The sequence below is a fragment of the Peromyscus maniculatus genome, chromosome 4 (assembly GCF_049852395.1).
Source record: "Peromyscus maniculatus bairdii isolate BWxNUB_F1_BW_parent chromosome 4, HU_Pman_BW_mat_3.1, whole genome shotgun sequence".
NCBI lineage: Eukaryota > Metazoa > Chordata > Mammalia > Rodentia > Cricetidae > Peromyscus > Peromyscus maniculatus.
Window position 1 is genome coordinate 7,451,047 of NC_134855.1, and position 14,997 is coordinate 7,466,043.

General features: G+C 53.7%; 1 protein-coding gene across 3 annotated transcripts in view; it reads right to left on the reverse strand.

The window, feature by feature from the left end:
• The window catches only part of Sh2d3c (SH2 domain containing 3C), a 37,914-nt gene extending 23,292 nt beyond the window's left edge, over positions 1–14,622 (reverse strand). Inside the window, exons 1-3 of one of the 3 annotated variants that reach the window (XM_006983496.4) lie at positions 13,560–14,622; positions 11,573–13,323; positions 9,058–9,535 (exon numbers count right to left, since the gene is read on the reverse strand). In XM_006983496.4, coding sequence (XP_006983558.1) covers positions 9,058–9,535; positions 11,573–11,609 — 515 coding nt within the window. In that variant the 5' untranslated portion in view covers positions 11,610–13,323; positions 13,560–14,622. Of the gene's footprint in view, positions 1–5,086; positions 5,226–9,057; positions 9,536–10,228; positions 10,350–11,572; positions 13,324–13,559 lie in introns of those variants that run through there. The other 2 variants (XM_076568868.1, XM_016002037.3) reach the window with 2 other exon arrangements.
• Between the last annotated feature and the right edge of the window lie 375 nt (positions 14,623–14,997).

A 14,997-nucleotide genomic window follows, 5' to 3' on the forward strand; every position in this document is an offset into this window, starting at 1 on the left:
GAGGGGGAGGTTGCCCCACCCTCAACCAGGCATGGCCACAGGCCTGGCTGCCCTCTCTCTGTCCCCAAGTTTGTTCCTTTGGGCCTCAGGGTCTGGTCATACGGCCTGAGAAAAGAATTGCCAAGCTCTGCCATCTGCCTCACTCTCTCTGGGGCTCAGCTTCCTCATCTTCAGAGGGTACATCATGTCTGTCCTGGAAGGCCATGATGCTCAGATGAGGATGAGAGCCAGGTTCCTTGCCCATGTGGGCTCCACTCTCCTGGGGGATAGAGCTTTCCTTGCACAGATCCTGTTTCTATCTCTTCTAAGTAAAAGCCTAGGCTGGTCTCAAACTTGCTATATACCCAAGACTGGCCTTGAACTCCTGATCCTTCTGCCTCCACTTCCCAAGTACTAGGTAGGATTACAACAGGTGCTTGGCTATCACATATGGCTGGCTTGTCTTTAGATTTTGAGACAGGGTCTCACTCTGTGATTCAGGCTGGACTTGAACCCATAACCCCCTTGCTTCTTCTTCCCAAATGGTGGATTACAGATGGGCAACACCTCCGCCATCTTCCTCTAAGTTTTGAGCACGCCTCAGAGAGTGACAGCGGGCGCTCTCTGACGTGTGCCTTCAGCTTCGGTGACCTATGCAGAGAAAGCTGGGTCTCTCCCGAGACAGCGAGACCTATGGGGGCTGAGAGTCTCTGTGAAGAAGTCTCTGGATTTACTCCCTGCCCCACCCCATACATAGCACAGGCTGCCACTGGCTCAGCCACTTCCTTGATGTCCTCCTGGCTGTCAGGAGCCATCAGGAAAGGCACTGGTCTAGGAGGAAGAGCAGAGTCAAGGATGCTGAGCCTGAGCCGCTAAAAGTGGCTGGGAACCTGCTGGAGAGGCCACAGGGAGGCCCCTAGAGGGAGGAGCTGGCTGTGTGGCCAAAACTACAGCAGGAGAGGCCCGCTGAAGCACGGTGCTGGCCCCAGGCACAGAGCTCAGGCTAGAGCTGAAGTGGCGTGCGGTCAGTGTCTGTTGTGCCCTCATATGGAATGACACCCCTGGAAATGAGTGGCCCATCCTGGGTGGAAACAGTAGGAAGCTGGGAGGAGATGGGAGTAAGCAGCATTTTACCCAGACGGGCAGAGACGGAGTTGGGAACAGGAAATGGTGTGGGTCGGGCTTGCAGAAGACCCTTGGGGATTCTGAAAGGCACCTAAGCAGGAGGTAGGAAGCTGTGACCCTGACTGCAACTCTTCTCTTCTGAGACTCAGTTTCCCCTTCTATAGCATGAGCAACTGCCATGTACTGCACTTGGTCCAGGCCCACGCCCTCTACCTGCCATCCTATCCAGTGACCACCACGCAGGGGGGCTCAGAGGGAGAAAAGAACTTACTCAATGACACACGTTTCCTGGGTGTCTGACCCTGTCCTGCTCGGCCCCCACCCCACACAGGTCCAGCAACCTGCAGAAAGGGCCCCTCAAGGGCTGGAAGCCATGCGGAGGCCAGTGTGGAGAACAGCTCATCTTTCCTGAGATAGTCAGGTTCCCACAGCCCAAGGCATCTTGGGGTCTCAGGGACTGTGAGAAAGTCTCCACAGGAAATGAGAGCCAGGAGCAGCTGGGCCCCTTCACAAGACATGGACCAGCCACCCTGAGCCCAGGGAGGCTGCGCAGGCTAGGCCCACAGTGACCCCCCTCTCCACGGGTAATCGGGTAATAGCTACCAGATGCCTGGCAGCTGACGTCACTCTGCAGGGCCGAGAGGGTCGTGGGACTCTGGGGAGACTTGGAAATTCTTGAATCAGAATCAACATTCCAAAAGGAAATGGGGAAGGGGGGCGTCCTGGCCTGTTTGCAGGGCCTGGCACTGTGGCCTGGACAATATAGGGTGCCCTAGCTCTCTTTTAGGGTGTCTTTTACCCCAGTCTCAGTCAGTGTCCTTCCAAACATCTCTCTTGGTTGGTCTGGTGGTCTGGGAGGATGGCAAAGGACACTCTAGGGAGGCACTCGAGGACAGAGTCAGATCCCTGCAGATCGGCTGCACGAGGCTGGGGAAGCTGAGAGTGCAGCCCAGCACTCACTGCAGACTTGCTCTGTGGACAACAACCAAGCCACAGCTGGAAGGTGGACGCAGCCCGCGGGTAAAGTGGAAGCCCTGGGTTCCATCCCCACACCCATGGGACCAGGCCTGGTGCTATGCACCTGTCACCCCAGCACTTGAGAGGTGGAGACAGGAAGATCAGATGGTCAAGGTCACCCTCAGTTCTGTAGTGACTTCAAGGCCAACCTGGCCTATATGAGACCCTGACCTGACACAAAAATAGACAAAAAGTTGACCACATCTGCAAGGAGAGTCTCCTGAAACCAGTCACTAAGGGACCCCGAACTCATTTGCTCTCTGCTTTCTTCTCCCACCCTCCGCTTCAGGCATCCTGATCTCTGCTGATGATCAAACAGGCCAAAGATGCTCCCGCCTCAGGGGTGCTCCCACCTCAGGAGTGCTCCCACCTCAGGAGTGCTCCTGCCTTAGGACCTTTGCATACACCATTCTCGCTTCTTGGCTCACTTTTTCCCCAGACAGCAAGTACATTTGTTTTTTCTTTATTCAATTATTTTTCCTCCCTAACCTTTTCTCCCTCCCCCCAACCCCTACACCCGACAGGGTTTCTCTATGTAGCCCCAACTGTCCTGGAACTCTCTCTGTAGACCTGGCTGGCCTCAAGTTTAGAGAACTGCCTGCCTCTGCCTCCCAAGTGCAGGTGCGCCACCACCGCCACCACCGCCACCACCGCCACCGGCTCCTTTCTAAACTGACATCACCAGCCACTTCCCCTGAGACCGACCGGTTCCTCGTTGAGGAAATCTGCTCGACGGCTCTTCTCTGGTTGCTCCTCATCTATCTGGTTTGCCATCTGACTCTCCGGCTCTGGGATGAGGTCTCCCTGAGGTTCACCCGTCTGTGCTCACTGCTCTCTGCTCAGAGCCTAGGACAAGTTTGAAGCCTGGATAGCTCCAGGAACAGTAAAATAAATGACGTCTGGTGGGATGGCCCAGTGAGTAGAGTGCTTGGGATTGCCCTGCAACATGACTGGTCAGAGCTCAGGCCCTGGGTCCCACACACAGGAGAGAGATGCAAAGCTGTCCTCTGGCCTCCACACACACACACATTTGGGCAGGACCCACGCCAATGTAATCATAAATACAAGCTTAAAATATAGATTAAAAAAATCAAATCAGCAGGACAGGGGTGGCGCACGTGGGAGGCAGAGGCAGGTGGATCTCTGTGAGTTCAAGGCCAGCCTGGTCTATAGAGCGAGTTCCAGGATAGCCAGGACTGTTTCACAGAGAAACCCTGTCTCAAAAAACAAAAATTAAAATAAAATAAAATAAATAAAAATAAAGTAAAATCAACGAAGTGTTAACTCAGCTTAAATGGTGTGACCCTAAGTGTGCTCTTCTGGGAAATAAGCCCCGATACCAGAACACTGTGGAAAGTCATTTGAAATGGTGGTAGAAAAAACTTAGAGGCTTTCTTTGAGGGAGGGAAGTATGGCCTGGTGGTTAAGGTCTTGAGCTGAGAGTTGGTCATGCCTGTGAGCAAACTTAGGTTATCACAGACACTCAATCCACAACCCCAGGAGAGTCCTCCTCTTTAGGCTTGGTCTAACCTGGGGAAGTGGAGCAATAGAGTCACTCATCTCAGGGCCTTGCTAGGTGGTAAGTAATGGGACCCTGGCTTGACATTTCTGTGTGGGTAGGTGGGGCATGTATAGTTCCTCTCCTTTTCTAGGCCTAGCCTTTCCTCTGTCACACTGATTCTCTGGGGCCCGCTGTCTCATTTCCTCCAGCAGACGGCTGTGAGGAGGATGTAGGCTAGGCTGGTGTGCTCCATTCGGCCAGATGAAGGCCCCCTTCTACCTCATCCTCCATGATCTCAGCGGACAGGGCACCAGGAAACCCTGCAGCCTCACCTCTTCCTTCCTCCTGCTCCAGGTGCACCCTGACTTCCCAGGATGGGGGAGGGACACCATCTCCCCAGCCCGGGCTGCTCTGACATTCACGAGAATGACCCATGGGGACACTCAGGAAGGTGGGCCCCATCCTGCTCACTGGTGCTCTTAGCTAGCCATCTGTCCAGCTGGAAGCGCCTCAGAGAGCATCTCGGACCCATGTGGGCGCCTGGAGAACCAGAGGCCTATTGCGGGGCAGAGCTAGCCTGAGACCCACAGTGCTCTCCTGACTCCAAGGGACTCCTGGGACAAATGTTCAACTGCCCCCGGAGGCTGGGGCTGGGGTGGGGACACTGGGTCCTGGGACGCCAGGACAGGGCTTGATCTGCGTCTGCTAGCCCCACCCTGGAACCTCTGAACACTTCAGACAGGAGGCAGAGTGTCTCAAATGTTTGGTCCAGTCCCGGTGAAGGCTGATGTCAGGCAACCGTGGAACAGACCTCTGCCATAGCGGCTTGGGTGGTGTCCTAGACACTCACAAGGCTTCTCACAACCTTTCCTCAGAGGCCCCGGCCCTGCCTGAGCGGAATGTGTTCCTCCTACAAGTTGATAGTATGAACCCAGAAGGTGGAGTTAAACTCTCAATTCTGACTTCCACTAGGTGAGCCAAACAGGCAAGCTTTTCTGTCTTGATTTACAAGATGGGTATCTTTCCGGGAGCTGCCAGATGAGCAGAGAGAGATAAGACGCTAGGTGTGCTCAGGAACAAGACAGGGAATAGTCACGGCTCAAGAAGAACCCCAGATGCTGCCAGGTGTGGTGGCACAGGTCCGTAACCCCTGCACTTGTTAGTTGGATGTAGGATGTTTGAGCACAGCTGGGTATCATGGCATTCACCTTTAATCCTAGTACCTGGCAGGGGTAGGCAGATCTCTTTGAGTTCCAGGACAGCCAGGGCTACAATACAAAGACCCTGTCTCAAAAGAAAAAAAAGTTTGAGCACAGCCTGTGCTACATGAGACCCTGCCTCATAAAGAAAAAGAAAGTAAAGTCCCAGAAGTTAAACCATGGCAGTGTGTGTCAGCTGCCCCAGCGACCCACGGCCCACTCCTGCTGTCCCCTGGCCCTGCCTACAGCCAGTGCAGTCACTCACCTTCGGGGCCCCAGCGCAGAGCACCTTCGGCCCACCGCAGTCATGGTTCCCCGTGGTCACCGCTTGCAGCCCGGGAACCGACTCAGTCGGACACTCCCGCTAAGACTCAGGAGAGGAGCTACAGAGCTTAGAGCAGGACCCGAGGGGCAGGGCCAGACCTGAAGACCACGCCCCGCCCGGACACGCCCCCGGGCCGCTGCGACCCAATCTCGCTCCGCCTCCTCTCCCTGTCAGTCATTGTCCCGGCTGAAGATCACGCCCCCTGCCGGACACACCCCTCTGCCTTGTCCCGCCCTGCTTCGGCGAACCAATCAGCGTCCCTGAGTGGGAGGAGCCATGCTATGGGCGAACCCTCAAACCCGGGAAAGCTCACAGCCTCAAGGATCTGGCTGCCCTCTTCTTCACCAAGAAATCTTTGCCCCTTAACTGCAGAACAAGTCGAATTTTGGAGAGGGTGGATGGAGAGGGCAGCCTGAGACAGCGAGAGGTGGTGGAAAAGCATTAATTTTATTAATCATGAAAATAGTATTTCCAGAGTCTGGTCTGGTGCTAATTGTGCAGGTTTACAAAGTTCTGTTGCCAGGGCTGGAGATGGCTCGGCGGTTAAGAATGTTTGCCAGCCGGCTGTGGTGGCGCTCGCCTTTAATCCTAGCACTTGAGAGGAAGACACAGGCGGATTTCTGTGAGTACAAGGCCAGCCTGGTCTACAGAGCTAATTCTAGGACAGCCAAGGCTACACAAAGAAACCCTGTCTCGAAAAAAAACAACAAAAAATACTTGTTTTTCTAGAGGACCCAGGTTCAGTTTCCAGGATCCACGTGGTGGCTCACAAACGTCTGTAACCAGACCCAGAGATCTAACGCCCTCTTCTGGCCTCTGTGGGCATTGCAAGCATGTGGTGTACAGACATGCCTGTAAGTGAAATATTCATACACATACAATAAAAATATATCTTTTAAAAAATTTCCCAGTGTGGTGGTGCACACTTTTAATCCCAGCACTAGGCAGGCAGAGGCAGGTAAATCTCTGTGAGTTCAAGTCCAGCCAGGGCTATACTGTGAAACCCTGTCTAAAAACAAACCTTGCCTGAAATTCTTTTGCCACTGAACTAGGGGTCTGGACTTGGTGACAGGGGTCTGAACCTCGCTGCGTCTTAGCACAGGGAAGCTGAGTTTGGTGTTCCAGGGAAAAACTGTCCAGAGAGGTCTCTCGCTGGCTCCAGACTCACTGTTGTTCAACTCATCTGCCATGTTTGGTTTGAGCAAAGACTCTGAAGTTGGCAAAGCTGGGGCTGAGAGGTGTGAAGTCCACAACCCTGGAGTTAAGAAGGTGACCCCAAGTGTGTGAATGCCTAGCCAGTGGAGAGAGGCAGTGCTCAAACCCGGCATCTGTACGACTGTCTTAGCTGAGTCTCAGTTTCCTTATCAAAACAGTATTAAAAAAACAGCAACTGTGTGGGGCCGTGTAGCCCAGGCTAACTTTGAACTGGTGATCCCCCTGATTCCACTTCTAGAGTGCTGGATTAAAGACATCCACCACAGCACTCAACAATCGAGTTTTTTAAGTACTCAGGGAGTGCTGGGTGTAATGGCGCACACCTTTAATCCCAGCACTCTAGAGGCAGAGGCCGGAGAATCTGTGATCAGTGAGTTCCAGGTCAGCCCAGACTAAATAGAGACCCTGTCTGCCCCGCCCCAAAAAAGTAAAAAAGCAAAAAAACAAAAAAACCAAATACACAAAATCAAGCAATCATAAAGTGCTCAGTGAGTTATTGTCAATCTTATTACTATTTGTGCTTTTTTGGGGGAGCGCAGGTGAACATGCCAGTTCTTGCCCTCCACCAGGTGGGTGCTGGGGATCAAACTTATATTGCCACTTGGTAAGATGTGTCTTTACCAGCTGAGCCATCTTGTGGACCCACTACTTACGTATATCTTTGCATGAGCTCAGTTTGTAGGGTGCTATAAGCAAATCCATTGTCAAGTGGCTTTCTAGACCAGGCCTTTCCTTGTTGGCCCAGAACTAAAGGTGAGAGGCTCTGGGGGTGGGATCCTGTGCCTGTGCCCAGGGCCCACCTGGCTGCTGAGCTCGTGTGGGCTTGAGCTCTGTCCTCTGAGTGGGGTGGGCCTCAGTTCAAACATAGCTTCCTAGCCAGGCGGTGGTGGTGCACGCCTTTAATCCCAGCACTCGGGAGGCAGAGCCAGGCGAATCTCTGTGAGTTCGAGGCCAGCCTGGTCTACAGAGTGAGCTCCAGAAAAGGTGCAAAGCTACGCAGAGAAACCCTGTCTCAAAAAACAAAAAACAAAAAACAAACAAACAAAAAAATATAGCTTCCTTGCTGGCTCAACAATGTTGAGCCTGGCTGGGGCAGATGACTTTTCCCCTCCCTGTGTCCTTATCTGCTGTAGAAACGGTGTATCTCTAGCTGGTTTTCTTTTGAGAATTAGTCACAATGTTTCCAAACAGGGCCTAGTCTGTGGGAAGCACTACCATCTCCTGCACTATTTGCTCCCAAGCCCTAGGTCCATGTGTTCCAGGCTGGCCTGAAACTCCACATAAAGCCAAGGATAATCCTGAACTTCTGATCCTCTGGCTTCCAGCCCCCAAGTGCCACCACACCAATTTATGTGGGGACTGTGCTGGACAGTTTTATGTCAACTTGACACGCGCTAAAGACATCTGAAAAGAGGGAACCTCACTTAATAAAATGCTTCCATAAGATGGCGCTGTTGAGCCTGACAGGGGTGGCACATGTTTTATCCCAGCACTCAGAAGGCAGAGGCAGGCAGATCTCTGTGAGTTCAAGGTCATCCTGGTCTACAAAGCAAGTCCCAGGACAGCCAGGGCTACACAGAAAAACCCTGTCTCCAAACAACAAAAAACTGAAAACAAAACTAAAAAAAAAAAAAATGGGGCTGAATACAAGCCTGTAGGGCATTTTCTTAATTAAGTGATGGCTGTGGGAGGGCTTAGCCCATTGTGGGTGGGGCCATCCCCTGGGCTGGTGGTCCTGGGTTCTATAAACAGACTGAGCAAGGCATGTGGTGCAAGCCAGTAAGCAGCATGGTCTCTGCATCAGCTCCTGCCTCCAGGATCCTGACCTGTCCTGACTTCCTTCAATGATGAACAGCAATGTGGAAATGTAAGCCCAATAAACCCTTTCCTCCCCAACTTGCTTTTTGGTCATGCATGGTGTTTTTTTTTTTTTTTTTTTGGTTTTTCGAGACAGGGTTTCTCTGTGTAGCTTTGCACCTTTCCTGGGACTCACTTGGTAGCCCAGGCTGGCCTCGAACTCACAGAGATCCGCCTGTCTCTGCCTCCCGAGTGCTGGGATTAAAGGCGTGCGCCACCACCGCCCGGCTATGCATGGTGTTTCATCGCAATAATAGAAACCCAAACTAGCCAGGTGGTGGCGGTGGCGGCGGCGGCGGCGGCGGCGGCGGCGGCGGCTGCGGCGGCGGCGGCGGCGGCGGCGGCGGCGGCGCACGCCTTTAATCCCAGCACTCAGGAGGCAGAGGCAGGTAGATCTCTGTGAGTTCATGGCCAGCCTGGGCTACAGAGCAAGTTCCAGGAAAGGCTCCAAAACTGCACAGAGAAACTGTCTGGAAAAACAAACAAACAAAAAGAAACCCACACTAAGGCAGGGATCAAACTCGGCTTCCTGTGTGCTAGGCAAGCACCCTACCAAGTGCTCTGTATACCTAACACACTCACTTTATTTGCTTATTCTGTTTTGTGTTTTGTTCTTTTTGTTTTGAGACAGGGTCTCATTCTGTAGTCCAGGCTGACCTCTAACTCACAGCAATTCTCCAGCCTCAGCTACCTCATTGCTGGGAGTGCAGGATGCACCACTCCCTACACCCTAGAGGTTTATTTTCAGCCCAGGTGTTCGCGCTGGAGCTGTACCAGTTAGAGACGGCTAGAAACCCTTCAGGGCATGTCCTGCCCTCCCTGCCTCTCTTGGCACCTACCTTTCCGGGTACACATCCCCAGGAATTTGCTCCTCCTTTGTGCCTACTGTGGGGTCCTCAGGCTTCCTCGTAGGGTCCACCTCTACCTCTGAAGATGTGGGTCCCACTCCTGGGGTGTCCTCCAGTGGGACATCAATCCCCTCCGCCGCCTCCTTGGCTGCCTCTAAGCCTGGTGGGTCTGGCAGTGCTCGAGGCACTGGGTGGGACTCAAGGCTGACCTCTTGGGCCTTCTGGGCAGCCTGTTGCTTCCGAGCCTTCTTGATGTTAGGGCGAGGCATGGTACCCATGTGGCTGTACATGTCACTGGAACGAGCATAGGCAGGAGGACTCTTCGGGACTGTCACCAGGTCATCCTGTGTGGTTTCAAAGGTGTCAGGCTCCAGATGAGTGCGGATGCTAAGGGGGGCTGAAGGCCGTCTCAGAGAAAAGGACCGAGGGAGATTGGAAAGGCTCCCAAGGCCCTTGAACTTGAAGAACCCTGGCGAGAGAGGGGAGAGGAGAAAGAATGAATGGCAATGGCAGCAGAAGCAGCAACAATAACATCAGCACAGGCCACTCAGTGAAGGGACAGCTCCTCACCCCCCCCCCTCCCTGTTTTGTTCTTGTTTTTCCAGACAGGGTTTCTCTGTGTAGCCCTGGCTGTCCTGGATCTCACTCTGTAGACCAGGCTGGCCTGGACTCACAGAGATCTGCCTGCTCTGCCTCCTGGGTGCTAGGATTAAAGGCATGCGACACCACTGTCCAATGATATAATTTTTAAATACAATTTTATAAAGAAATCTGCTTTAAAAATAAGACAAGGAGAGATCAAAGAAGACACCTGCTGTTGTACCTGAACATATTCATGCACACACATGAACAAGCACACATGCAAACCTTGTAAATAACATGCTTCATGTGCTGTCTGGTATACAGAATATTCTTGAAAAGATATCAAGAATTAAGACAATGATGACCAAAAATGCCTCTCACTTGTCAAACACAGTGTTTAAATTCTTAGCATATGCATAACATCCCACTTTCCAGTTAAGGAAATTGACATTCAGAGGAGTGAAATGAATGGTCTGAGGCCCCAGAGCCTGGGAGAGAGAGAGAGACAGAGACAGAGAGAGAGAGAGAGAGAGAGAGAGAGAGAGAGAGGTAAGAGTGGTGTCAAGGTAGCTGCCGGCACCTGGGTTGAAAGGAGATGGACATGGCGGCCAGCCTGAGGATTGCTGGCCCTTGTCTATGGGTGTTTTTCTCCCTGCTGTGGGCTGAGCCCACGGTCCAAACTCCATCGGCAGGGCTCCTGTGACAGCATCTTCCAGCAGGGACGGGAGTGCACTCTCTACAGTCACTCCTTCCTGCACCCCCCCCCCCCCCCCCCCCCGGCTGTGGGCCTGTCCTCCTCACAGCACCTTCTGACTTCCTGACTTCCGTAGGGCCTCCAGATGAGGTGAGCGAAAGGGGGAAACTCTGACCTTTCCACTTCCCTGGCCTCCTCTGCATCCTCCGCCCCTGATGGAACAGAAGCAGCATGCCCACACCTGACAAGGACAGAATCAGGCCCAGAGACGGGAAGGGCTCTGCCTACAGTCACACAGTGAGGACGGGCTGAGCCCTTGGCTCAGGACCTCAGAAATGTCTCCTGCCCGTTCCCCCCGGTCCCAGTCCGGACAGTCCTGGCTACTGCCTGCTTCTAGAAGGGTTGGCCTGGGACAGAGATTTCACTAGTATTTACAAAAAACCCAAGGGGCCACTGATTACCTCCCTTCTCAGTACTACAGGTTTTGTTTATTTTGTGTATTTATATGAGACAGTGTCTCACTCTGTAACCTAGGCTGGTCTGCTCATGAGCCTCCTGCCTCTGCCTTCTGAGTGCTGGGTTTACAGATATCTTCATCTTCATCTGAGATACAGTCCCAGCACATACACACACACACTCACACACACTCATACTCACACACACACACACACTCACTCACTCACACCCACACAAGGGTGGATAGATAGACTTGGAAGGTCAGAGGTGTCAGGGACCGGAGAAGTTTGGGTCCCCTAAATGGAAAGACCTGGAGAAAGAAATAGCAGTGAATGGGTGTAGTTCACTCAGGAACTTGGTTCTAGTAGCTCCCAGCCTCACTACTGGTGGGGACAGACAGCATCTGTAGTCCCCAGATCCACCACCTCCCTAGAGATCTGGTGTCGAGCTGAGTTCCAGACAAGATAGGGTCTGTGGGGGTCTCTCGGCACACAGCCTCAAGGTCAGAGAGAGGCCAGGATGACACAGTAGATGTAAGCGCTGAGGGGCTGGGTGTAGCAAGAGAGAAGCTGAGGTGTCGGGGAGAGAGAGACGGAGGGAGAGAGAAACGGAAAGGCAGACAGAGATGGAGAGACAGCCTGGGCTCCACCGTGAGTGGACAGTAACACTCTGGGGAGGGACAGATGGACAGAAAGAGAAACGAGGAGACAGTGGCGAGGAGATGCAGAGATGCCAAGCTGAAGGAACGGAGGAGGGTGGACAGTCTGTACTCACTGAACTTTTTGCCGGTTTTCTTGGGCATCTCTGTCATGTTGGCCAGTTGTGCAAAGCCCCTGGCTTGCCCGCATGTGGCTGCTCCAGGCTCACGACATCAAGGTTGAAGGGCCTCCCCCCCACACCCCTTCCCCTTTCTCTTGCCCTCTCAACTGCTTCCTCTGTGTATTTTTAAACTAGCGAAACTCCCACAGCCCCACCCTCCCACCCTCTCCACAGGAGGCGGGGGCTGGGGCCTCCCCAGGCCAGCCCCTGAGGGCCTCCTCAGCCAGCGGCAGGAGCAGGGGGCACACCACAAACCCATGGGACCTGGAAGGCCTGAGGAGCAAACCGCAGGCTCTGGGAACAGAGCCCACTAGGCTGGGGGCCACAGGGGAGCTGCCAGCAGCTGTTGGGGGCCTGGCCCACAGGATGGGAAGACAGGCCCAGGGTCGGGCAGTGTGTTCCCAGGCCCGGTACCCGGGAGATGGACTGGCAGTGAAGAAGAAGAGATTGCTGGGGGTAGGCCCGTGGGCTCCCGTCACTCAGGCCCAAACTCAACTTCTGATTGGCTACTTTGTCACTGTCAATCACGGGTGAGATGATGCACCTGCTTGAGTGTCAGTTTTCCCTTGGTGAACAGGGTGTGCCAGCGTCACGGTGACCAGGACACCAGACAGAGCCAAGCATGAAGTCAGTACCTGCTCAGGCATGACTGTCCCTGTCCAAGCTAGCAGAGACATGTGAGGACAGGTCTTCCACACCCTTTGAGCAGAAATAGGGAAACTGAGGCACAGAAAGCCAAAGGGTTTTCCACAGGTCACAGAGAGAGTTGGTGGCACAGACTGGGTGCCTTGTCCTTGTCCTTCCAATAGTACACAGGCTGGTGCCCTGCAAACACCAGTGTGTGCATAATTGTGTGTATATGAGTGTGTATAGTGTGTATATGAGTGTATGAGTGTGTGTATGTGTGTATATGAATGTATGAGTATGTATGTGTGTATGGAGCATGTACATGAGTGTACTTGTGTGTGTGTTCTGTGCCCACACAGAACAGATATTGAGGAAATGAATCACCATGTACAGCTCTAGAGGGCAATGGCACGTGCTGGGACTGAAGAGTCACAAGGTCTGACTCAGTTCTGTGTAACATCGCCTCTCTACCTGCGACAGCAGGGACGGTGTCTGATATGCAGCCCCTGCCCCCTCCCCACGCCCCCACCCCGCTTCCATCACTCTCTTTTAACGTCTTCTGTGCTTGGGATGGAACTCTGGGTCTTTCCCATGCTAGACAAGCTCTCCATCAGGGAGCCACATCCCCAGCAGCCCAGAGTGGACATTGTTGTTGTTTTGAGATAGAAATCTGACACAGCCCAGGCTGACCTGGAGCTCTGTTTCTGCCTGTTACATGTGAGCAACCAGCCTGCCTGGCCCTAAAGCTGGTGGTGAGGCCTGTGTGAGATTCAGTCCAGGACAGATGGGTCTCACCCTGGATCCTCCATCAAAGTCTTGTCCCCAGAGGCTGGAAGCCACCAGCCTTCCCGGCCTGCAGCTCCTCAAGCTCCTGTCAGTGGGAGGAAGAGAGGTCAGAGGTCACACTGGCTCTCTTGATAGGGTGAAGAGGACTCCACCGTCCTGAGAGAAAAAGACCCAGCCCTACAAGGTTACAGCTACAGGGTCCTGCTTATGGACGGAGGCCTGCAAGGACCAGGGCTCAATGGCCAAGGAGGAAATTTCTAGACCATTACCTCAGCTACTTTTCTGTTTGTTTGCTTTTTGGTTTTTGAGACAGGGTTTCTCTGTGAAACAGTCCTGGCTGTCCTGGAACTCACTCTGTAGACCAGGTTGGCCTTGAACTCACAGAGATCCGCCTGGCTCTGCCTCCCGAGTGCTGGGATTAAAGGCGTGCGGCACCACCGCCCGGCACAGTTACTTTTCTGTTGCTATGACAAACACCACAACCGAGGCACTTATAAAAGCTTATTGGAGCCAGGCGTTGGTGGCGCACGCCTTTAATCCCAGAGTCCGGCGGATCTCTGTGAGTTCCAGGAAAGGTGCAAAACTGTACAGAGAAACCCTGTCTGGGGTGGGGGTGGGGGAGCTTATTGGGACTCACAATTCTAGAGCAGACTCCTGGGGTGGCACCCCTTCCCTCTCCAGGTTACCTTCAGGAGATAGGAAGGGGGCCTAAAGCTTGGAAAGAGCGGAGTCCTCCCAGTGGAAGGCAAAGTGCAGCCCCCTGGCTGCTTGCCTGAGAGACAGTTAAGATATGATTTGGACTAATGACCCAGGCTGTGAGGTCAGCTGACCAGACCAGTGCTGGCTTTCTGGCCAGACCAGCTCTCCAACTTCTGTGTATTGTGCTTTTCTGGGCCTCGGTTTCCTTTCCGATGAAATGGGAATCACAGCAACCCCTACTTCATGGAAGACGTCTCTAGCCAGCACACCGTGGCCCTCAGCAAGCCCCTGGCTCTGTGGCCAAAGAGTGGTCACATAGGCAAGGGGCACGGGTGGGCCGGACCGGGCCAGCCAACCCCGGTGAGTAGGTAGGCACATGGTGGGAGACCTGGGAAGCTGGATTTTAGAGTGTCTGTTGCCATGGCACAGACGCCTTGTCAGGGCCAGGCGTGCCGTGCCGTTGGCCCAGGCGCCAGGGTAGCCGCTGGGAGAATGAATGGGCTCAGTGTGGTGAGGGAGCTGTGCTCAGAGCCCCTTTGTGCGGCTTTAAGTGGCCGTTGGAAGTGTGGTCAGGGAGACCTGCTGGCTGGTGGCTGTCCTGCAGTCCCTCCACAGCCTGCACTGGGGGTCCCACCCAGGCAGCCCTCTGCTGGCGTCCGGACCCTTCTCCAGGAGGACGAGGCTGGACCCGAACTGCCAGGCCACGCCCCTCGGTCCCTTAGTCTTGATTCCCGCCAATCCCTCCTGTGCAGGATTGAGCTAATGCCGCCCCCCCCTCCCCCAAATAAAAGGAATGGGTCTTCCTAGTCCATACTGGCCCTGCTCTGGGGCTATACTGTAGATGCGTACTCATCACAATCTGGTGATTAGCCACCTGATATTAAAGGCACTGTAAAACCAAAAAGAAAGAAAAAAGGAAAAGCCAGTGGTAGCACACGCCTTTAATCTCAGCACTCAGGAGGCAGAGGCAGGAGGATTTCTGTGAGTTTGAGGCTAGCCTGGTCTACAGAGTGAGTTCCAGGACAGCCAGGGCTACACAGAGAGACTCTGTCTCAAAAATTCGAAACAAAAAAGCAGAATGAACAAAACAAAAGGAAGTGTAGCAGAGCCCCGGGTTGAAGCCCAGCCCCACAGTTCTTTGGTCCTGTGGCCCAGCCTGGCTACTGAGCCTGTCTCTCCATCGGTCACCTGGATCCAATCACAGCAGCCTCCTAGGACTACGGTGACACTTCGGGAGAGGATGTGGGTCAACACAAGGCCAAGCAGAG